Raw genomic sequence first — 26561 nt, 5'->3', positions numbered from 1 at the left:
ACTCGCCAACCATTCCAGATGTCCAACATACAATGCTTGTATATCCTTTTGCCAGAAGGAGATCAGAAATATGCTGTCCAATTTAGACACACAAAAAAATGTATCTTGGCCCTGATGGCATTCCTCCAATTGTCCTGAAAGTTTGTGCACTAGAACTGGCTCCTATCCTATGTTCCTGGCATAAACACATCACAACCACTGAATCCTCAGCTTATAAAAAACTAAGATTTCTCTTTCACACAAGACGTTACTCCACCACTGAACAGATGTTAACCTTATACATATCACAAATCTCACCAGCTATCAAATACTGCTCTCACATATTGGGTGCCCCCCCCCCTACTATACACTTTTACTCCACTGATATCTATCCCACAGCCTGGAAATAGGTCCATATTCAACCCATTCCCAAGAAGGATGACAAGTCATTGCCATCCAACTATATCGCATGATATAGTTGGATGGCAACTACCACCCTATCTAGCTCACTTCAGTCTTGTTTAAAGTAATGGAAAAAATCAATTCCCAACTCCTACACTACCTTAAAGGCACCCACCAAACAAACAACTGTCAGTATGGATTCCATCATTGCCAATCAGCAGGAGATCTGCTTGAATATGTCATCCATCTCTGGACAAATGCCATGGAGAATCTCAAGTGGTTGCACTTTATATCTCCAAAGCTTTTGACTGGCATAAAGGCTTACTAAGCAAACTACCATTGTTTGGTCTGTCCCAGGACTTCTGTAGTTTACTTGCCAGCTTTCTGTCTGGACTGTGGTGGTGAATGGTTCCTTATCTTCTCATCATTCAACTAATGCCGGGGTTCCACAAGGTTCTGTCCTCTCACCAACTCTCTTCCTGCTTCATCATTCAACTAATGCCGGGGTTCCACAAGGTTCTGTCCTCTCACCAACTCTCTTCCTGCTATATATCAATGATCTACTTTAGTGACCTCCAAACCAATACACAGTTTTGCAGATGACAGCACATTGCCCTCCTCCCTTTCATTTGATAAACCTTAGTCTACATAACTCACTTTGACCTACAGAACATCAACCACCACCGCCCTCAATTCTGATCTCCAAGCCATCCTCCAATAGAGTGTTCAGATAACCTTGTCAATTTCAGTTCTGTCTTATCTCTCATAAAAAAGAACCATTTTGCTCCCAGTATTATTTTTGACAACACCCAAATTTCCAGACAATCTGAGATTTCCCTTCTTGGAATTACCCTTACATCAAGCCTCTCCTGGCATAAACACATCACAACCATTGCATCCTCAGCTTATAAAAAACTAGGATCTCTCTTTCGCTCAAGACATTACTCCACCTCTGAACAGATGTCAACCTTATACATATCACAAATCCCACCAGCTACTGAATACTGCTCTCATATATTGGGTGCCCCCCCTCAAAAGCTCCCTCAAAATGATTCACTCAATACAGAGGAGAGATGTTTGGTTTCTGCAATACGTATATTCTACAAATATTTCCATCGGAATAATGTTCATCTGAAATAGCATCAATAATTCTCCAACTTATTAATAAGCTTGTTGAAACAAGTGCAGCTGTTGCTCAATATCCCTTCACAGCGCATCTCGAAACCCACAGAACAAGTTTCTTTTCTTTCTCCTTCATCCCTGCAGCTGCTGTACTGTACTGTAGAACAGTCTCCCCCCCCCCCCACTGTTTCCCAAGGAATACAATACACAGTCATTTAAATCAAATGTAAACAAGTTCCTCCTTTCCCAACCGCTACCCATATACAGTACTAATATACTATAGTAGGTTGATCAACCAACCTCTCGTGTATGGGCTCAACATAAAAAAAAAAAGTTCCAAGGAATGGTCACACAACTGGTCATCTTAAATCTGGCAGATTCACATTCACTAAAAAACCATTTTTACATATCCATCAGTTACACTCTTATCCAAGCTAACAGTTTATATTCCAATCCCATATTCTTTAGTTTATGCAACACTCTTTCATGTAGTACCCTAATAAATGCCTTAGCAAAGTCCAACAGTATCATGGTGTCATCATCATCAAATTCCTGCAAAGCACCCTCAAGGGGTGTACAGGATACGATAGTACTACATGAAAAATTTACATCATTACTAACTTCCTATCTACAATTTTCCTCCAAATCAGTCTGTTACTTGTCAAGACTCCAACATTATCAGATCTTATCTTTCTATCATCTAAGGCACTTTGTACCATATCAATCCACCTATATCTTGGTCTTCCTCTGGGTCGTTTTCCTGCCAACCTGGCAGAGCGCACTTGTTTTGCTAATCTTTCCTCGGCTATTCTGTTTAAGTGACCATATCACCTGAGAACAGCTCTGCTAACGCATTCCTGGATGCTGACAATGTCAAGTTCTTTCCTGATATCCTCGTTTTTAATATGATATTGCCATTGATGCCATCTGCTCACGCCTCTAATCTTTCTCAGGACTCTCATATCTGCGGTCTCTAGTCTTTAATCAAGAGTTTTACTTCTGACCCAACTCTCAGATCCATAAGTTAAAACTGGTTTGAACACTGTCTTGTATACAAATACAAATCCAGCTAATTTAGTGATCAGACTAATTTCTCTCTTGTTCCATATGAATCTATTCAATTGACTTCCTACCATTCCAGCTTTGTTGATTCTGTTGTCTACTTCCATATTTAATTTACCATCTTCACTAAAAATTGTGCTTAAGTAGCTGAAATGTTTTACTTGTTCCACAGGTTCTCCATTCACAAGGCAGTTGACATTTTCAATGATTCTGCCTATTTTCATTGTCTTTGTCTTTTTATTGCTGACCTTCATACCATATCTATTACAACAGTTATTCAATTTTGTCAGAGAATCTTGCAGACTTGTAGCAGATTTATTTATAAGTATAACATCGTCCGCATAAAGCAAAGAGCTGACATTAACATCTCCAATTTTGATATCAGGTTTAATACCACTTTCCTTCATAATGAGATCCATATAGATAATAAATAACAGAGGGGATAATGTACATCCTTGTCTGACACCAGATTCAACATTAAACCATCTTCCTGTACTTCCTTCAATTCTAACTACTGACTTACAACTCGAATAAAGACTAAGTATTGCTTGATATAATGCCCCATTGACACCATATAACTTGTAGGATTTTGAATAGCTTCTCTCTTGGCACCCTGTCACATGCCTTTTCCAGATCGACAAAGTTTAAATACAGATCTTTGTTATATTCCCATGATTTCGCAACTATTTGTCGTAAAGTGAAGATCTGATCCTCAGCCTCTATTTGGCCTAAATCCAGCTTGTTTTTCACCAAGCTTTTCTTCCACAATTCTTCTCAACCGTTTCTCAAGTATACTTGCATAGATCTTACCAGGAACACTCAGTAGGGAAATACCTCTGTAATTCTCACATTCGGTTTTATTTCCCTTTTTATATATGGGTACTATGAGAGCTCTACTCCAATCATCAGGAATTCGTCCCTCTGTCCCGGTCTTCTGAACTGTGTAGTGCATCCACTATAAGACTTTTATACCACCATACTTCAGCATTTCTGGTCGAATATTATCTAATGCTGCTGCCTTTCCACATTTCAAGCCTTTGATGGCTTTTTCTACTTCAAGTATAGATATGTATTCCTGACTGTTGAGTGTTTTTTACCACTGTGTTATCACTGCTTGTTTCATTTAGCATTTTTTTGAAGTAAAAAAATGCTAAATGAAAAATGCTCTACTCCATACTTCAAGGATATCTTTTTCTCTTGTTTTCATGTCACTTTTATCATCTGTAACTCCTTTTATAGCACTCTTTCCTCCATTTCTAAGCTTCTTCAACAACTTCCAGAATATTTTGTCACCTTCTTGGTATTTATTTTCTATGTTCTTGCCAAAGTCCTCCCATGACTTTTGTTTAACTAATTTTACACAGTGTTTAGCTTTCTTATATTTGTCTCTGTATTCTCTAAGAGCACAAGCTGACTTATTTGACAGGAACTTTTGATATGCGTTATTCTTTTCCTTCACTGCCTCTTTAACTTCCTGTGTCCACCATGGAGTTCTGATTTTTCTATCCTTGCAGAGAACCTCACCATATGCCTCTCTGGCTGAATCAATCAGGGTTGTCTTCAAGGCTTGCCACTGAATCTCCAAGGTTTGTTTCCTGTTCTCAAACTGTTTCATTTTTTCTTCAATAATCTTTGTGTATTTTAGTCTACAGTTCACATCTGAGAGCTGCTCAACTTTTATTCGCTTTAAAACTTTCTTACACGTTATTTTTTTCAATATGAAATTCAATTTTATCTTGCTCAAGACTAAAGATCACTTCCAATTTCAAATCCTCTGTACACTCTGTTGATAGTGATGTTTTCTCCCTGGTGCAGGGAGAAAACATCACTATCAACAACAACACAGTCAATGAGACTTTTCTTATTCCTTGCTTCTTCTCTCCATGTGAATTTATGCACATTTTTTATGTTGCAACATGGTGTTAGTAATAACCAGTCCATGTCCTGAGCAGAAATACAACAAATATTTGCCATTATTATTAGCTTTGCTCTTTTCTCCAAATTTTCCCAGAACATTTTTGTATGTCTGATAATCATTTCCTACTCTTCTATTTAGATCCCCAACAAGGAATAACTTTTCATTTTTCATTGTGTCAGTTGCTTTCTCTAAAGCCTGAAAAAATTCCTCTGCTTCTACCTTAATAGAACCTTCTGTCAGACTATAGGCACAAATAAGTCTCATTATCCAGTTTCCCATTCTGATATTTGCCCACATCACTCTACTTGAGACTGCCTGCCATTCAAGAAGATTAGCCTTGTATTTTGTGTTGAATACTATGGCTACTCCTTTTCCTTGATTGTCATTTCCTGAATATAACATTTTGTATTTATTGCTCAGAAAGATCTCACCAGTTTTTGTCTTTTTTGTTTCCGTCACCCCTATTATGTCGATCTGGTACGTATCGAATTCCCCAGCTAGCTCCATTTCTTTGCCATTCAGGCTTCTTATATTGATAATACCGATCTTTAACTCTGGTGATATTGAGTTGGGGTGTCATGGTGTATCCATTCCTTTTATCCAATTAAACCACAATATTGTTATAAAATATGAGCAAACTGCTCAAACATGACTACCTTAAGGTAGTCATGTTTGAGTTAAGGCATTTTTATATGCAAAAATATTTTTATATTTCTGTATCTATCTGTTATATTGTCTTTACGGTCACCAACAATCAAACAATTATAAAAGGTGCCATGATAAGATGTTAGTTCATGTCTTCACTATGATTTTGAAATATTTCCACAACTGTTTTTGTTAGTGTATGTGTTATGTAACAAGTGAAATTTTGTGCTCTAAATTATGGTTTCAAATCTTGCAAAATATCAGCAACTTAATAAATTATATTTCTTTTGTTTTTGTGGTGCTGCAAGTAACTGTTAAATAAAAATTCATAAATGGCAATACTTAAGTATTTATACATGTAAACCAATTGTTTCTAATAGTTCATCACTAAACTTGTGAAAATGAGTAATAAAAATGACTTAATAATCAGCTTTATTATTTAGTATATGTTCTTGATTTTACTCAAGAAATGCTTCATCCTTTCTTTTCACTTCTGATAAAAAATCCATCCAATATTGTTATTAGAAATGTATACATTTTCTCCTTTTGTGTGATCCTATTTAGCTGAAACTTACTTTATTTTCATGGGTAGAATATCTTAAATTATATAAATGTTTATGTATAATTTTTTATTAATTAAAAAAAAAGCTTGTGACTTCCTAAGCATTTAAATATGACTCTCTCTCTCTCTCTCAAGAAGTCATATCTAACAATTTGGTAATCTCTACACTAGAAGGTAAAAGAATCAAAATGATATATGAAATAATATTCAAGATGAATGCAGACCAATACTTTAGGGATCAACACAAGCATAACATTTGGTAGAAATAGTGGATATTAAAGATCCAACAATATTTTCAAAGCTGAATGTTTGTAGAAACTATAAATGTTTTGAAAATTTGACCAGAGAGCTTACGAGAACACAATCCTCAACACTGAAGTTGCCTTCACTTGCACTACTGAAAAGAAAATTACTACTGCCATGCATCTATATATTTGCCTATTATTAGTGCATTTGATAAGGCTTCACTAGCCTGACAGTTATTTGGAACTGACTGGTTCTCTTCAGAGATCAGGCAGAAAAACTTTAAGAGAGTAAAACTCCCATTCGTTGCTAAAGAAACCCAATGTCAGAGAAATGTATTTTTCATAAGTGAACTCTCGGTCGGTGTGTAAAAGTAATAAAGAAAGAAACACCTGGCTTCATTTTGGCAACATAAATTACATAGAAATGGTGGATATTAAATATCCAGCATTATTTAATTAATTAAAAGACTAATTTAAAAATTCCTAATTAAAAGAACATTATCGTGTTCTTTTTAATTAGTGCAAGCTAAGGCAACCCTGAAGCCGAGGATTGCATTCTCCAAAGCTCTCTGATCAAATTCAGGAAACTGTCATAGTTTCTACAAACATTCAACTTTGAAATAATGTGGCATCTTTTATATCCAATATTTCTATGTAATTTAATCACTGAAATGAAGGGTATATGTCTCTTATCACTTAAACTGAATAATATGTTCAGTTCAAGTGATATTCAGATATCTGAGTTACAAATTTTTAAGGAGCAATATTTCTTTTTTTTTTTTTGTCTTCAAATTTCTACTACTTTTAAAAATATGAAATGTCAAGTATTCAATAAAATATGTTTTAATACTTTAATTTACCAATGCATTCAAATTGACCACTCCGACTTAAAACTTGCATTTAAAAAGCTTTTCATATTTTTTATGGTAAAAAAAAAACAACAACAAAAAACCTCATCACCATTTTAAATACATACGCTGTAAAGGTATGCTTTCACAAGGTGCTCCTGTAAGAGTTGAGAGTCCTTCAATTGCTCGTCCAGAAACTAATGCCTCATAGCAGCCATGCAATTTTGCCACGGCTTTTTCAATAAAAGGCACCCACAGTTGTTTTCTTTTTGCCTGAAATTCAGCAAATATTATTGTCTTTCATATGATACTATCATAGTTTAATGATCAACAGAAAACAAAATGGAGGAGAAAAGAGGCCATTAAGTATCGTAAACAGAGTCAAATGCAAACTTACATACTGCCTTTAAAGGTGAATATTCTATAAGACTAACATTTAGTGATACAGAGTTCTCCAACTTAAAATTAGCAATGAAATTAGTCTTTTCTTATCAGACAATGAATTAATTTATCAAAAACTCCATATGTCAGTTCACTATATTCAATGATTAACTTGATTCCAAGATAATTTTATAGATAAAGTTTTAATATTTCATGTATTATAGAGGTCATATTTTAAATATTTAATAATCTTTGTAATGACCACTAGTTAGGACTATATTCAATGATTAACTTGATTCCAAGATAATTTTATAGATAAAGTTTTAATATTTCATGTATTACAGAGGTCATATTTTAAATATTTAATAATCTTTGTAATGGCCAAAAGATAAAAAAATAGAGTTAATACTGAAATATGTACAACAAGCATAGAAAAATCTTTTTCATTACCAAACAATTATTCTCTAATACTGCATATCCATTTCTCCTATGCATACAGAACAGCTAATCCACTTCAAATGAACATAGGCTCAGCCATGCTCTAACAAAAATTTTTGCAGTGACTTCATGAAACAATGCAAAAAATTCTATTCTCAATTTCAAGCTTCAACATGTCTTAATACTTTGAATGGATATATACATTATTATTATTAAGATATGGAGATGAAAGGGAAAAAAAGACAATGGTCAATAAAGGGAGGGGGTAAAGAAATCACATTAAAAAACAATGTTGCAAGTTTTTAATTAAAAAAAAAATTGTGCATGTATGTATGGGTATATATATAATTCTAATTCTAGTTTGGTAGGGATGCTTGGATGTTGATTATTATCACTCATGTTGTTTAGTGGAAAAACAGAGATCTAAAGCTAATAATTACTAATTAATTTATTTAGCTAATGAGATTAATAAGCCAATATTTTGCCTAGGTTCCCAAGGCATCTTCACAGATAATGGACACTTGCTGAAGGTCTCAAAATATGTCCATCTACACTACAGCCATTCCGGGGTAGCAGATCATGCCATGGATAAAGATCACCAGATCCACTGGGGGGAAATCTGCCTCCTATACAGAAACAGATTTAAATCAGAGAGATTTATTTCTGAAATCTGGCATAGCACTACAACATTCCTCAAACTAAAATAAATTCAGCTACATCACATCACCAAAAATCTGGGAGACCATCATTTTGAGACCTTCAGAAAGTGTCCATCACTGCACCTATAGAGACCACTAGTTAGGACTGTAGGAAGCCAATCAGTTTGTGTATGCCTTCCTACTTGCATGCCGCATGCACATGCTCAATATATTTCCTCGTGCTTGTGAAAATACCTTGGTGACCAAGGCAAATTACTGGTTTACTCATATAATTAGGTAAATAAATTCAGTTATTTAATTATAACTAAATAACCTCCATTTGTGCCATACTTATTGGGGAGGGGAGAAGAGTCACAATCCTACACTAATCTACCTTATAGCCATTAATCAACTAATACAAACTACAACTTTCAAATAAGTGTGTGTTTGCAAAAACTGAGGTAAATATTATTAAAGAAAAAGTAATATTAAAAACCTAATAAATATTTCTTAATTGTTCCTCACCTAGATAAAATTTAAGACCAGATCCATTTCTGGTAACCTAAACCTTCTTATTTATATGTTTGTCACAATTCTGTGAATACGATATATAATTCATACATACAGGTGATTAAAATTAAAGTATCACTGTTTAAGGCCTTGTGGAGCATTTGGATCATCCAATGATCCAAATGCTGCAAAACTTTGCAGGAATGCATTGTGCTTCGTGCAGAAGCAATATCTGAGAGGAAAAATAAAAAGTAATTCCAAAATTCACTAACAGGGGCATTGTAAACACCAAATGCATGGAATTTGCATATCGCGCAACTCAGCATTTGCCAGAAGGGTTTAAAAAGAGATGGACATGGGATTTTCTCCTTCATTCCAGTTGTTAATACTGTCCACAGTATTAACCTGATGGCAATAACCTTGTCCCAATGTGCTTTGCTCATGAAGCTATACAACCTAAACAACTGCAATGTTGTTACTGCACTCCACAAATTTTGTAATCTGAATAAATACTGATGAGGTCCATTAACTCCATGTGCTCTGCAATAAAGATCTCTGTGTTCTCATTCTCTGTAGGACATCTGTATTTGTCACATGTTCTGTCCATGGGATTTTCAGAGCTCTCCTACAGCACCACATTATCTGTTGCCTTACTCTCTTCTTAATATCCAGGTCTCACTTCCATATGTGAAAACTGGCCACACTAATGTTCTTTCTTTTCTTTGTCTCGATACTCACAGAACTTCTGAGCAGATCTTTATTTTTCCAGAATGCATCTTTAGCTATGGCTGTTCTTATTTTTATTTCTTTATCTTGCTTTCCATCTGCAGTAAAGTAGGTGCCTAAAATATTTGTATTCTGTTGTATGTTCAATTTTTATATTGTTTATGAATATTTCTGGCTCGGATCTACTTTCTTTTGATATTTTCATATATTTTGTTTTTTTGCATTAATATCTAATCCAAATTCTTTACCTTCTTCAATTAGTAGCTGCAGTAATTTGATTAGTTTGTTTCTGTTTTCTGCTATTAGAATGGTATATCGGCATATCTAAGATTGTTGTATTTTATACTATTGATACTAATTCCTGTTTTTTGTTTTTCAATCTTTTTCATCACCTCCTCACTATAGATATTAAATAGATTTGATGAAAGGATACAACCATGTCTAACTCCTCTTTTTATTTTCACTTCAGAAGTCTCAGAGTTAAACAGCTGCATTTTCCGTTTGGCATAAATCATTTTTATAATCTTAAGTACATGATCTTCTATGTCTAATTTATCTAATATATTGAACATTTTATTATGTTTTACCTGGTCAAAAGCCTCCTGAAAGTCTATGAAGCATATGTAAATGTTCCTATTTCTTTCAAGTGATCTTTCTATTAGTATTTTTAGTTCCAGGATAGCATTAATGGTTCCCATTCCTCTTCTGAAGCCTTTCTGTTGTTCACTCAATTCACTGCTTATGGCTCTTTCAATTTGTTTGTTAACGAAGGTTAAAATAATTTTAGATGCATAGGATATTAGGTTCACAGTTCTGTAATCCTCACAATTTTGTGCATTATGTTTCTTTGGAATTGGTATACAGATAGATGTTGTAAAAACTTCAGGTAATTGTATTGTTTTATAGATGTCCTGAATGGATTCCACTAAATAGTTATTATTGCCAGTCAAAGCTTTCAGCAGCTCAGCCGGAATATTATCACACCCAGGGGATTTATTATTAGGAAGATTCTTAATTATATGTTCTACCTCCTTTCTTGTGGGTAGAGTGATATCTGTTGTTATGTTTAACTTGTGTTGTGAATCATCCAACATGTTACCATTATCATCATCATAAAGATCTGATAAGTACTCCATCCATCTTCCTTTCTTATATGCCATGCAAAATTAACAAGACTGTAACACCATCAGTACATCATATAACTAATTTATACCACGAATAGAATGAGATAGAGGTTACAAGGATAGATTCTGAAGGATTTAGGACTAAACAAACGCATGTAACCACAGTAATAAGTTTTAATAAGTAAATATTTCATCCCAAATATCATAGGATACTCCCTCTTTACTAATATTCCCCATAAGGAAACGATAGACTTGTTAAATCAAAAATTTCCATCCAATATTGTTGAATTATTCAAATTTCTTATTACGTCTGGATACTTCACTTGGAAAGAGAAAATTTACAAGCAAGAGGAAGGAACAGCAATGGGGTGTCTCCATTATCACCAAACTTAGCCAACCTGTTTCTAGAATACGAGAAAAAATTTTCACATTTAAGCCTAAACCAAAAATCTGGCTATGACATGTTGATGACGTCTTTGCTGTCTGGGCTCATTCTGAACAAGAACTACACCTGTTTCTAAATAAAATAAACTTTTTTCATCCTTGCATCAAATTCATGCTAGAAAAGAATCTCCACAGGATGTCTCCTTTCTGAATTTACACATCCAAAGGAAAGAAGATAATAAATTTAGTTTAATCCTTTATCCAAGTGTGAGCAAACAAAGTTTGCACCTGAAAATATCTTCAGGACTGGGATAAGGTAGTACAACACCGGGAAAACTTGTAGCAAAGGTGGACCAAGCTAACATCACTCCTATCTCAGTATTTCCCATAATGCAAAACACATCTCCTTGCGGATATGTATAATGTTATGCATTAAGGGAAGGGCCACTACCCAGACTAGTTTCGACCTTTATTGAGGTCTCTTCAGTGGGAGCTAGGCGCAAAAGTGGAGATACCAGGCAGAAGCAATAGCGAGGTCACCTTTACCTATAGGAGTTGCCAAAAGGTGTGCCACCTTTTCATTAAATTACTCTGGATTTAGAGTAATTTAATAAAAAGGTGGACACCTTTTGGCAACTCCTATAGGAGATGCCGAAATAAATCTCAAGCTGACATTTTCAGGTCGCTACATTCACAATTCTTCTGCTCATCATCCATCTCAAAAATTTGGCATCAATAAATCATTAGTAACCAGAGCACACAGATTCTGCTCCTCTGAAGAATTTCTAAACCAAGAATTGGAAATAATCAAATACAGCCATACTAAATGGATACAATCCTAAAACAACTCAAAATATCAGTCACTTCTCTACACATCAACCTAGACAAGAACAAGCCTGTAGGATTCCGATTATGTCAAAGGAATCTCCGAACATCTTTCAAAAATTATGAAGAAATACAAACTTGCTGCTACCTACAAACCAATCAACCAGATCTATAACTTGTTACATTCTCCTAAAGACAAACTTTCACCTCTGATGCTACCTGGCATTACAAGGTTCCATGTTCCTGTAAATTGTCTTACTATGGACAGACAGGTAGGTCTGTTAATAAACGCATTTCGTAACATGAAGATCATATCCACCTTATCAAACCACAGAAATCTGGCCTTGCACAACATGGAGTTGAAAACCCAAACCATAGGATCCATTGGGAAAAGACCATACTTCTACATAGATCTTTATATAAACATGAATGTTTATATAAAGAACGTGCTAAAGCCCCTACGTCACAGATCAAATTTGAACTGTAATGATGTTCTTGCTATCCCTAAAGTATGGGAAATTGTCATACAAAATTGTGTAAAATAATTTTGCACGCTATAACACGCTACTGCATGCATATTGGGATTCCATGCACCTTAACTGTATATGTTATTCCTAGTACTGTTTGAATTAACTGTGCTGATGATGTCCTATGATACTTAGGATGAAATATTTACTTATCAAAACTTATTACTGTAGTCATATGTGTTCCTTTAGTCATGAATACTCCACAGGTTTCATTGTTCAATGCAGGATTTAGGATTTAGTATTTTCAGGAAGAACAGAGAAGATAGGATGGGTACTGCTGATGATTGCAGCCAAAAAGAATAGGAGACAGGCAGGATAGTAGCTGTTCATTTAAAGATGTCTGATGCGAGATCAAGGCCAATAAAACAAAATATACAGTTGGTTGCTGCTACAGGTCAGGGAATTCCAGGAATGATCTGGAAGATATTCATCAGCAAATTAATACGCGAGTGCAGATCGATAATTATTATGGCAGACTTCAAATTATGGAAATAAGATTGGAAGGATGAAGAAAATCACATGGCAGGAAGGAAATGGAATTTATACACCTAATGAGAGATAGTTATTTCAATAATTACTTCAAGTAGTCACTCAATATATGTTATCGTATTCATCCTGATATGTGCCTTCAAGAGGTGTACAGGATACTATAATAACACTACATGATTAAGTTTACATTATTATTAATTCCCATTAGCAAATTTCCTCTGAATTAAACCGCTATTTTTCAGCTCCAATAATATCACATCATATATTTTGATCTTGTAAGGTGATTTTAACTGCATCAATCCACCAAGATCTTGGTCTTCCTTGGACTTTTTCCTACTATTTTAGAATCAAATGCTAATTGTGCTAACAATTAGCGTTTGATTTTTTTCCTCTCCCATTCTGCTTAAGCGAGTATTCCATCTTATATTATCGCTCAAACAATTCTGAATGCTAACAATGTCAAGTTCCCTGCTAATATCTTTATTTCTACAGATATGAGAGTTTTGAAAACTCTCATATCTGTTGAATCTAGTCTTTGATCAATCTACTCCCCCCCCCCCTAACCTAACTCTCAAAACCACTAGTTAAAACTAGTTTTAACAAATCCTTTATAGAGCTAATTTAGTATTCTGGCTAATTTCTCTCTCTCTCTCTCTCTCCTTCAATATAAATCCATTCAGTTGATTCCCAACCATACCAGTGCATACTGCACATTTTCTTATTGTATACCTCCATATTTAATTTGCCATTCTTTACTAAAAATTGTGCCCAAATATTTTGGTAGGAAGAATTGATGGCAAAGGAACTAGAGGAAGAAAAAGAATATCATGGTTTGACAACATCAAGACGTGGACAGGAAAGAGCAGTGCACAACTGCTCAGATTAGCACAAGAGCGCAGTTTGTTCGCCAAGATGGTCGCTGACCTTCGATAGAAGATAGCACAATAAGAAGAAGAAGTGCCCAAATAGTTGAAATTTCACTTGTTCTATAAGTTCTGCAATCAATTAATTCTTTTTTCATAGTATTGCAACACAAAAAAACACTAACTTGTATTGAGAGATGTATTATCTGGCTTATATTTTGCTGTGTTTCAAACAAACATCTTTAGAGCATAACTACTAGTTACAATACAAATGTGACAACGAATAAATGAAACAATTTTCACACTGTAATAGATAAAAGACCTTAAGTTCCATTTTTATGCAACTTGAGTCTCATATCAGGAATGATACCACAGAAATGGAATGAATGTACGATAGTTCCATTGTACAAGGGTGGTGCAAAAACTGATATGTCTAACTACCGACCTATCAGTATCGCTGGTGTGGTAGTGAAGATCTTAGAAAAGTTGGTAGGAACTTGCATACAGAAATGGGTAGACAAGCAAGCTATACTCTGCAGGGGGCAGCATTAGTTTACTAAAGGATGGTCAAGTTTTAGCAAATTACTCATATATTATCACAATGTTACGGCTGAGTTGGATTAAGGGAATGGGGCTGGTGGGGGTAGCTATATGCTACCATACTAGGGAAATGATTATGAGCAAGATGGTTTCCCATTGCCTTCCTTGCTGTGCTATATCCTATGACTGTACCTTGCATGTTCACAGGGCCAGTATGCCTGCTTGCGGGATGAAAAACCCCAGAATGGATACACTATGATAATATTGCTTTTGCTAATATTATCTCTCAAAAGGCTGTTGCATAAACTGCAGAATATCAGATTGGAATATAAATTCTTGACTTAGATCAGCAGATGGTTGACAGACAGATATCAAAAAGTGGTATACTATGAAAAGATATGCAGGGCAATCAGGGATGCTACTGATATCCAGCACTTACAAAATGATTTGAATAAGCTAAAAATTTGGGCAAACGAAAATGGCTATCAGTTTAATGTCAATAAGTGTAAAGTTATGAACTTGGGCATGATGAGATTTCCAGTGGCATTTTATATTAGCATATATTATTATTATTACACCCTCCATGGAGTCGACAGACTCATCGTGGGAGGTTCATTTAACTGACAACATATTTATCATAGAGAATCTTCAAGTCCTTAACACTCCTTGCATTAACAACACATTACCAGAATGTGTTGTTGCATTAACAACACATTCTGGTAGTGTGAGTGTGAGGAGTAGATTTTTTACATGGAGAATTGTCAGTAAATGACAATTCTCCATGTAAAAAATCTACTCCTCACACCCTTCTTCACAACACTTTTACATAACTTCCACACCAGGAATGACCTCTGGTTCGTCCCCTCTCACCTTCTACTCTTTTTTATAATCCCCTCTGGATTAATCCGATAAAATTCTCTAACTTAAACGTCTCTATCATATCACATCTCTTCCTCCTATCCACCAAACTCTGCAATCCATATCTCTTCAATCTCTCTCCATACCCAGCATTCCAAACTTCTGATATTGTCTTAGTCACTCATCTCTGGACCCTCCCCAATGTCTACATCACATTGAAAACAAGGTGACCAGATCTCAGTACAATAGTCCAAGTGTGGTCTGACCAGTGCCTTATACAGTGGCACAACCACTTCCTTATCCTTCCTATATGCTACAAGAAACTGATAAGACTAGGGATCTTGGCTTAATGGTGGATAGGAATTTGAAGTTCAAATGTCACAAAGCAAAAGCTGCAAATACAATGAAGAGGAAACTTGAGATGTTGAAGTGAACCTTGACAAGTAAAGATAAGGAAGTCATTTTGCCTCTTTATAAGGCCTTGAAAAGACCACACCTGGATTACTGTGTGCAGATTTGGTCTTCTGGGTTCTAAGGAGATAAAGGAGCTGTATACAAGATGCAAAGAAGAGCTACAAAGATTATATCCAGATTATGGGATTTAGATTATGATGATAGATTACGAGTATGCGAATTACAGACTCTGGTTATCAGGAGGAGGTGATATGACAGGGGTCTATAAACTTCTGAATGGGTGTTATAGAATATTGGCTGATGAAATTTTTCGTTATATGGAAGGTGTGAAGACAACACAGGGGCATCTATGGAAGTTAAGTTTGTTCACAGTCCAGAAAGGGGTAAAAGCTAGGTTTTCTCTCACAGAGAACTGAGTGAGTGGAATAATTTGCCTTTAGGGGTAGTAAGTGCATATAGTGTGAATGAATTTATGGAAGGTAAGACAGCTGGTTTGGGTGATTTATAGCCACTCTTAATGAGTCCTTGACTCCCTGGAGATCTCAGATAATAATAATTTCAGTACTTATGTCATATACTGGTTGCCACTAATACTGTTTTGGTTTGAATTTATTTGTTAATAATCTCTAGGCAAACAGATAACATAACTCCAGCTTAAATTTAGTTTTTTTTTAATTTTTATTTTTAGCAGAAGTCAAGTGCCAAACCCTTTGGTTGGAAAAACCTGTCTTTGATTCCTGTCCGTGACATGAGGAACCTTTATCTAGCCACTTTTGATGAAAGGCGAGTTAGCCAGTCTCATATGAAGGTAGAGTTTTTTTTTTTTTTTCATTTGGAAACTTGGGTTTTTCGTCCTTCAGAACAGGCAAACCGGTCCCGTGAACATACATGGATTACGGTCATTAATACGTCCCAACCATATTCTGGTCCCGAGCCCAGATAAAATTGGAAAGGGGGGGGGATGGTAAACTACCCTGTAAAAATATCACCAGGAACACTTTGTGAGCAAGCCTACAAAGTCACCTAGGGTTGGAAATGACCGAAGGGGCAATACACACCACCACATATGACTGACACAAAGGAAATTTTTCAATACATGATGACAAATAGAAAGACAGTTGGGGGGGGGGGGGGGGGATCATCCATGAGAGTTGTGTAAATTGTGGTTAGTAAGGGTGTGTGGACTAGATTTTTTGCTTTAAGAGTGGTGAATGAGTTTAAAGGAGCGGTATGACAGGCATTGTGTGAATAATGGTTAATATGGGTCTCCCATGATGAGTCTTTTGACTTCATGGAGATACCCATATAATAACAATATTAATAATAATAATCATACAGTTCAAGGATTTAGGCCTATTAAGGGGTTGTTCCAACCTCAGAAGCCATTGGCAAGTCTCTTAAATGGATGAGTTGGTCTTTTTTACTGGGTTTGTAATGAAGAACTTGTTGCCTTTTAATTTACATTCTTTTAACTTGCTTCATCCAACTGCACTTTACATTCTTTATGTTTTCTATTGTTGGTTACAGATTTAATTCTTTCATTATTGCTTCATTTCTTTTATAATCAAATATAAGGGTATGCTGCTATTAGTCTCCAAATTTCACTGCCACCATATAGTAGCATTAGCAAAGCTAGTGTATCATAAACTTTCAGTCAAGCCTGTTTTTGTACCAGGTTAAGTTTAAACACAGAATTTATTATCCTTGTTATTTTTTTACCATATATTCTATTTCTTCTATGGGTTTAGATATAGAGAAAGGCAAGTCCAGAGGCCTTAGCAGTCCTACCACTGAACTATCCATCATCATCATAAGGCCAGTAACTTGGCATGGAGAATTTTTCCTTACTTTTAAACCACTAGGAGGAATATTTGGATGGATTCTTTGGCAAATGGCCCAGGAATGGAAATGGGAAAACGAAATTGGATATGACAAAATAATAAAGAAATAGAATAAGATGCAACATTAAATACAGAAGGATTTAAAATTGCAATAATTACCCAAACAAAATTTTAGTTATCCTTGTTATATTCCCATGAATTTGTAATACAGATCATTAATATATTCTAATGATTTCTCAACTATCTACGTTAAAGTGAAAATATGATTCTGACAACACTAATTGGCCAGAACATAGCATGTTCTTAACCAAAGTTCTCTTCCACAACTTTTCTTAGTCTCTTCTCAAATATGCTTGCAAAAATGTCTAAATCTTTTCTAGAATACTCAAGAAGAAAGTTTCTCTGTGATTCTCAGTGTTTTATTTCCCTTTATGGGTATTATGAGAGATCTGCCCCTATCCAGAATTCAATCATCAGACTATGCCTTCTGAATTATACAGTACAGCCACTAAAACTTATATTTTTTCATATTTTTTTTTTATATGACTACTAATCACAAAAGACGGCAGACCTTATCTCTCCATCTCTTAATCTTAACCAGAAATATTCAGACCTTATCTCTTAATATTTCTGGATAAATTTCATCGATGGTATTTTCCTACATCAAGTATTTCTATCACTCCCAATTGCATTCCTCTTGAATATTTAATACCAACTGTTCTGTAAGTTAATCAAACTGTAAGTAATACCAACTGTTCTGTTTCATTTAACAGTCTTTCAAAGTAATCACTCCAGGCATCTAAAATATCATTACCTTCAGTTTACACATCACTATTGTCTTTATTATCTCTGGTTCCTTTTACAAGATGGGGATGGGACAATGAGACATGACTGTCACACAAAAGCTCTATTAAGGAAGAAATAGAGGGATTTTTCAAGTCATTAGAGAAGGAAGCTTACACACAGAAAAAAGGAAAAGTTGGTCCTTATCGAAGATCTAAACAACATAGTAGGCAATGAATACCAGACATCTAGAAATGTTTGGGGAAAATTTGGAGAAAAGTGTATAGTTAATAATGGTAAGTACCCACTGGATTTCTGTTCAGGAGATGGATTACTTATTACTAATACAACATTCCAACATAATTATTATTATTAAGAGAGACCTACAGGGAGTCAGGGACTCATCGATGGAGACCACATAGTACATGCACCAGCTATGATACTTATTCTTGAATTGATTCATACTGTTTGCACACAAACACACAACATCCAATGGTAATCCATTCCAATCATGCACCACCCTTCTTAGCAGCATTCATTCTCAGCTTCCATCAAGCTTCCCAGTTTCTCTTTTATTTCCCCACCCTCCACAAAATTAAAAATTCATCAACTGAAATTCTGTATGGCCCCTTCAGAAGTTTGTAAGTCTCAATCATATCACCCCTCTTTCTCCTGTTTGCTATCATCTGAAGTCTACAAATTCTCAACCTGTCTTCATAATCAGTATTCCACAATCCTGATTTGCACTCTCACTCTCTCTCTCTACTGTATCAAAAACACAACGAAAACATGACTGCACACAATAATCCAAGTGAGGCCTTATAAAGAGGCAAAATGACATCTTTATCTTTACATGTCAAAGTTTGTTTCAGCATTGCAATTATCTTTTGAGCTGTATTTGCAATCTTTGTTACATGGCTCTTGAAGTTCAACTTGCTATCTATTAACACTCCAAGATCCCTAGCCTGATCAGTTTCTACTAGCGTAATCCCATCAACATAACATGATATTGGATATCTAATCACAGCAAAGTGCATGACTTTACATTTACTGACATTAAACTCACATCCATTTTCCCATGCCCACAATTCCAGCCTATTCCAATCATTCTGCAAGTACAGCATATCAGCAGCATTCCTGATTATCCTACCTAATTTCATCATCAGCAAATAGCTGTATGTCGCCTGTCAAATCCTTCCCAATATCATTAACGGAGAAATTGAATAACAGTGTACCAATCCTTGTAGTACACCACCATCAGTTACAAGGGTGGTTCCATAAGCTTCTGGCCTGACTTACTTTTAGAGGTGATAGAAAGAAAACTGTGTCACTGTTCAACATAATCTCCCTTCAATTAAACACATTTTACATATATGAATTAACATTTCTATACCCTTGAAAAAAATAGTCTGTACTTTTGTCTGCAAAATAGCCTAAAACTGCATTTTTCAATTCATTGCCATCTGCAACTTCTCTTCCTTGAAGGTCTTTCTTCAGTTTCGAGAAGAGGCAGTAGTCACTGGAGCACTGTTGTGAAGCAGGCGAACACCATGACTCAGCAGCCCTATCCCCTCAATTTGTGCAGGACCATTTCTGAATGCAAGTCCTAACCAATTTTTCCAAAATCTTCACCACCACTCTTGAGATACTGATTAGTCGAGAGCTGGATACATTGGTCTTTGCACCACCCTTGTGCAATGGGATTACCATACATTCTTTCCATTCCTGTGGAATCTTTCTTGTTCTGAGACTAAAATTATATAGCCTGGTCAAAGGAATAGTCAGTTCAGCTGAACACTCTTTTAGCCCCTGTGCTGATATCCTATCAGTCCCTATTGCTGAATTCTTATTCAGTTTGTGCAACAGCTCTAATACCTCCTCTTCATACACCTGAGTTTCTTCATTCAGTGAACACAATGTTGCATACACCAGATTGATAGCTTTTAACAAAATGGGCACTCATTAGATGAACAACTAATTCTGAATCTGTCACTCTCTCACACCATTTACATTCAGAAGAGTTATTCTTTCATATTCATTTTTTCTTTTACTTGCAGCATATTGATAAAATTCTTGTGGATTTCTTTAGCTTGCAGAGCCAGTTTCTTTTCATACTCAGACTTAGCTTTCTGTGTAACAGTTGTGACTTCTGGCCTGCCGCTTTTAATTTTCATAACGGACATCATCCTTATGCACATGTATTCCTTCCACATTATCCTTTTCTTATGAACCTCCTGCTTAGTAAAATTACAAATCCATTTGACTCCTACTTATTTATTCTTTGAACTCTCGGGACATATTCTGATATTGCATAATTTAAGTATTTTTTAAATGCTTCCCATGCACTATCGATATTCTTCCCATAGAGCAACCGACACCATTCCGCTGACCTCACTATATTCCTCAGCTGGTCATAATTTCCTGCTTTGAATTTCAGCATGTAACATTCATAAACTTAGTCACTTCCCAAGTGAGTATTGCATGATCACAGTCACATCAGCACAGTCCCATCCTCTAACACTATAATCATATCTAGCATTCTTTGACCTCGAGTTCCTTCTGTCACATGCTGCTTGAGGAAGTAGTCTCGCAACAGCTCAATAGATTCAGTTTTATTCTTCTCATAAGATTTTACTGCTATCCAATCAATGTTTGGATAATTAATATTGATTGGGTAGGTGATGCAATGCATTTCTTCGCCACTAGCAACTGAATCCACCAGGTCTGTAACAACACTCCACTATGTGATTATCTTGTTAGATTCCACCTCACACCAGGGTGGCTTCAAATTCACTGCCACATGAAATACTGTTACTAGTACTACAATCATAGGTCTCAAGACAAACTGGATTCAAGTCATCCGATATCATTAGCAGCACACCCCCCTCCTCTCTTGTCTATCCTTCCTAAAAATATTGTATCCTTTATACTCAATAACAGTTAATATGTCTGATTCTGACAGCCAGATCTCACTAATGTCTACAATCTGAGTTCTCAGCATATTGACCAAGGCAATAAACTCTATTTCTTTTTTCTGATATTCATAGCATTCATGTATAGATATCATAACTCCTCATAACAATTTCCATGATAATGCCCAATCTCATCATTAGCACAATTATATAACATTGTCACTCTTGCTCTCATATTCTCACCATTCCTCTCATTATAATTTAGTTTCTAATAATTGGTATGAGAACTGACACTTTGTGTTAGTTCTCATACCAGTTATTAGTTTTTCAAGACTCCTAATACCAAACACATTCAGGTGTAGGCCATGACTCTTATACAAATCTAATCTTCCCTCAAACTCACTCCACACATCCAAAAATTCTCTTCCATTCCTTCTACACAGCCTACACATCGAATCATTTGCCATCATAGCTCTTCTTCTTAATTCAATTTTATCATATCAAGCTAATATACTTACTATTTTCACATTTTCACATTCTCACTCTTGCCTCTTCCAACAACCCTTTCATGTTGTCTCTCACACTGAACTTATTGTTAGTTAAGTCTTTAGTGCCAACTACAATTATGATCTCATTTACTTTTCTTTTTTTAAATTGTTATATTTTTAATTTTTGCTCCTGGAAAACTCAAAGTTATAATCTGCTCATCATAATGATGTGCAAAATTCACATGGAGAGAAGATACAAAAAATTGGAAAAATCTCATTGACTGTGTTATTGTTCATAGTGATATCTTCACGTTGATTCATGACATAACAGTATAAAGGTAATATGAAATAAGAAGTGATTATATAACGAAAAGATAAGTGTGCAAAAATAATAATTTATAATTGTATACGTGATTCTACAGTTCACCTCTGAAAGTTACTCATCTTTGATTTTTCGGAGATGACCTGTAGAAGCAAATATACAAATATTATTATAAAAAATGAATGCATTTGAAGACAACAATCTAAATGACATTGTGTATAGATTATGATGATGGTAGTAGCAATTCTGTGTAGCTGGAAGATTAAATGGTGGAAATTTTCGAGTGCCCTCCCTCGATGAATCCATGGAGGTGTTATGTAATAATAATAACTATTAAATAATGTAACGATAATATTTAATTTTTTATATCAATTAATAAAAATATCAGATATTATTAAATAATAATCATGATATAAAATTTATATCTATTAATAAATAAAAAATATTTTTTTATTTATATCAGTTATTTATTTGAAATAAATAATCATGAATGGTCACAAATATCAAGTTATTCACAGTGCAACTGTAAATCAGATAAGATGAGCTTTGCCATCGAAGCCCAGCTTGACTAGTCATGTATAAAGAGTATAATGCGATTCCTTAAGCAGAGTCAGCAAGAAGAATCTGTGTGCAATTTTAATAGCTGAAGGTGAATAGAGATTAAGCAGCACACTTGCACTGAATAAACTTGGCGTGGGAATTAAAGGCATGTAGGCTCTAAGCCGCACAGGTAATTTAGCAGCAGATTACCTGCAGCTGAGAAGAAAATGCAGTTACTTATTCTTTATGGTTTCCTGTTAGATAACTGTATATTTTTTTAACTGACATTTATTTTTATCCTTCTCAACAATTCGAAACTTTGTTGCAGACATTTTGTGTACATTTTTTTTTTTAAACTGAGAATATCAGGTGAAGTTAAAAATTGTTAACAATAGTAAAAAAAACATCAACCTCTTCCAAAATTTATGTAGAGTTTAATTTACATCTTGGAAACAAAGGATTGAAATGATGAATAAATAGAACTGTTTTTCTTAATAAAGTAAGCCTTTTAATACAAATTTAATGATTTTAAATAATGCTGTCTTACTACAGCACACCCACTGAAATACCCATAACTGTTTCTTATGTTAATTATTTTTGGACATAATGATGTAATCACAGCCAAAAACCTAATTCCTTGATTTCTGATACAGACTCCTTGCATCAGTATTAGGGATGCACTGAAGAATCATTTGGCCAAAGCACCAAAATATTCAGCTGAAGCATTTGGAATTAAATTTTACAAAAAAAATCATTAAAAATGAATGTTATAAAAAGATTGAAGAAAGATTTAAAAATTGTGCGACAATGAATATATTTTTAAATGGAGATTTGATGTTAATAATAATAGTCATTTTGAAATACATCAATGTCCTAGTTTTAGAAATTCTGAGGCAAAAATCTTCAGCTAAAGCTAAATTTCTTCACCTCATCTTTCTACACTGCATCCCAGCTTGTTATATTAGAAAAGAAATCTTACATTTTAACAGTCAGTATGTAGTAAATGTGTTTTCTTGTATATATTACGAGGGTTGTTTGAAAAGTTTGGTAAATTTCCGATAGCCAGTGACACAATTCATTCATTCATACCAGTGTCGGCATGTATTATCTTTTTCATGACCCCTGACAAAATTTTAGCCACGTGCAACACGTAGTTCTCATTTTGGCAAAAATTTAAAATGACTGCATTTGCATTTTTCATAAAAATGGAGAAAAATGAGTTTCATGCAGTGATAAAACACTTATTTGAAGAAGTGGACAGCTGAGCATATCAAAGCCGAGTTAGGTGCAGTTTATGGGGACTCTGCACCAGCATTAAAGACCATTAATTTTTGGATAAATGAGTTTAAACATGGTCGTAAGTCGTAAAGCATGCTCTGGATGCCTGACTGAGATCACTATGAAGGAAATAATTGACAAAATCCATGGTATGTTATGGAAGACTGCTGAGTGAAGGTGTATGAGATTGTAGGCATCTCAACTGAATGGGTGTATAATAACCTGGAAAAAAAAATTGCACATGAAAAAGAAGCTGCGTGCACAATGGTTGCCACGATTGTTGGCTACTGATCAAAAACACATGCGAAACATTTCAATGTAGTGTTTGGTGATGTTTAATTGCAATTTGCAGGATTTTTTTGCATTGATTCATGACTGTAGACGAAACTTGGATCCACCACTACACACTTGAGTCTAAGCAGCAGTCAAAACAGTGGACAATGCCAGGTGAAAGAGCACCGAAAAAAGCTGTAATGGACATGATGTTTAGGGCCTCCCTCGATGAGTCTAAGGACTCTTTGGAATTGGAAACTCATTGGAATTTTGCATTGATTCATGACTGTAGACGAAACTTGGATCCACCACTACACACTTGAGTCTAAGCAGCAGTCAAAACAGTGGACAATGCCAGGTGAAAGAGCACCGAAAAAAGCTGTAATGGACATGATGTTTAGGGCCTCCCTCGATGAGTCTAAGGACTCTTTGGAGTCACCCATGATAATAATAATAATAATAAAATAGTCTATATATGAATTAGGACTTCGATTATTTGGAACAACCTTATACTGTGGAATATGCATATATGCAAGCAGCAGACATAATTATAAGCAATTAAGATACTGAATTCACTTGTGTTGGAAATAATTATTCAATAACAGCAGAATTTTCAATTTTTTTTGTTTCAAGACCATTTTTAGTGAGTACTAAAAGAGAATATATAAAACAGAATAATAAAAATTTTAGTGCATTATAATACATTATATTAAATGCAAATTGATCTGTAACTATTTGAATTCAAGGAAATACTGTTGAAATTATTATCAAATATTAAAACATTCAGCACATTCACGAGGGGCATTAAATAGGATAACTTCTCAACATTCAGCAAGTTGAGAAGTTGATGAATATGAGCTTCACATCTCTGTTTATATAATTTTTCTAATAGAAAATGATTTTAATGTAAAACTTTCATTATATTCCAGTGAATCCTGTATCTTGTAAGTATGGTATGAGTGGCAAGACCCTGATTTATCATATTCATGGAAATAGATGTATTCTTGGAGTTTTTCTAATATGAGAAGCTGCATAAGCATGAAATTCATGCTCGTGCAGCTTTTCCTGTATTGCAACAGAGAAGGAGCAGAAGACTGGGCAGAAGAAGACTTTGAGGTTAATATCTGGACACCAGGTAGCATATTGTGTGTGTGTGTAACGTGGAATTATCACCTGAAGGATAAGTAAGTTTTTCATATATTATTTTATAATATTAGGTTAACTTATTTTAGTTTTTGTTTTAAACAGGTGTGGGATTGACTGAGCTAGTTAGATTGTAAATAAATGTTGTATTTGTTTTGTTTAAATATGATATTGTCAGCATGGCACCAATGCAGGAACAAACTGACTGCAAAGACCATATTGTCAGGTGATTTGAATTTGTGGGATCTTATTCAGAGCAGTGTGTGTGAAACGTATTCGTCGAGAAAATTAAAAGATATGTGGAAGGAAATTGAAACTGGAAAGAGAGCGAGAGTGTATTAAGTGTCACCTAACTGACACTTACTTTTGAGAAATCAAAAGTAAGTGTCAGTTAGGTGACAAGAATGCAGCAAATATTAGTAGAGTGGACAGTATCAACGGTAGTGCAGAAAATGATGTTATTAATGTCAAATGTGCAGCAGTGGAAATAGAGAACGAAATGGACAATAATAAAGAAAATGTGCACTTGAATGTTATTCTTCATAAGACAAAGCACTAAATTGTAAAACTGCAGAAGCAGCAAGAGATTAGTGGGATTGAATAATAATAATAAAGATCGACCAAACAAACAAGAAAAACAAGTTAGGGAGAAAATTATATACTGAAACTCAATGATCAGGGAAATACTTAACCAAAGTGTGACAAAATCGTGTTTTCCAGGTGCAAAAATTCACAATATTAGTCAAGCCATCTGGACGCAAAAAGGTAAGATGAAGGAAATGCTTGTCTTGGTTGGTACAAGAAGTATTCAATGAGGGAGGATGTAAAGGTGTTATTAGAAGAGTCAAAACTTAAGAGCGAGAATGTGAAGATTGTAAGTTTCCTACCAGGCCATGATAGAGAAAAACTGAGAAGGAGGGAGTTGATAGCTAATAGATTGTACAGAAGGAATGATGTAAGATTTGTGGATCCATGGTCTGTGTCTGATGGAAAGAAGGATTTGTACAATGCTAATGGACTGTATCTAAATGGTTTTGGTGTTAAGTGTCTAGACAGAGCTTTGTTCACCAAGTATGTTGAAACACAAATTCAGGGAAACTTAAGCAATTAGAGTGGTGGCAAGTGAGTTTGTGTTAAGGCATCCACATGAAGTGAGTGAGAGTGAATACAACCAAGTGAGGAATCTAGTCTCTCAAGCAAAAATATTGAACAGGATAGTCAATTCGGAAAGTAAAGGTGAGGATCTAAAAGAATGCTGTAGTTTCCAAATACTAATACCAGAAGTATCAAGAACAAGAGTGAGGAGTTTTTGGCATTGGTTAGTGCAACCTCGTCAAAAGTTGAAGTTGTAGGCATTAGTGAGACTTGGCTAACAGCAGATGATGTAATTACAAGGAGAGAATATGAAGGATTTAGTATTTTCAAGGAAGATAGGATGTGTAGGATTACTGCTGATGATAGTGGATGACTTGAAGAATGAA

The 26561-nt window shown here is 35.0% G+C and overlaps 1 protein-coding gene across 1 annotated transcript in view; it reads right to left on the bottom strand.

Annotated features, from left to right (window-relative positions):
* LOC150106660 (calpain-15-like) overlaps positions 1-26561 on the bottom strand; it is a 406958-nt gene that overhangs the window by 217649 nt on the left and 162748 nt on the right. Inside the window, exon 5 of the mRNA XM_090393252.1 lies at positions 6912-7056. Within this exon, the coding sequence (XP_090249378.1) occupies positions 6912-7056 (145 nt within the window). The remainder of the gene's footprint in view (positions 1-6911; positions 7057-26561) is intronic.

This window comes from Typopeltis vanoorti, chromosome 5, assembly GCF_054136105.1.
Source record: "Typopeltis vanoorti isolate ZY-2024b chromosome 5, IOZ_Tvanoo_1.0, whole genome shotgun sequence".
In the NCBI taxonomy this organism is placed as follows: Eukaryota; Metazoa; Arthropoda; class Arachnida; order Uropygi; family Thelyphonidae; genus Typopeltis; species Typopeltis vanoorti.
Note: the sequence above shows the minus strand (reverse complement) of the source record. Positions and strands in the feature narration are given on the sequence as shown.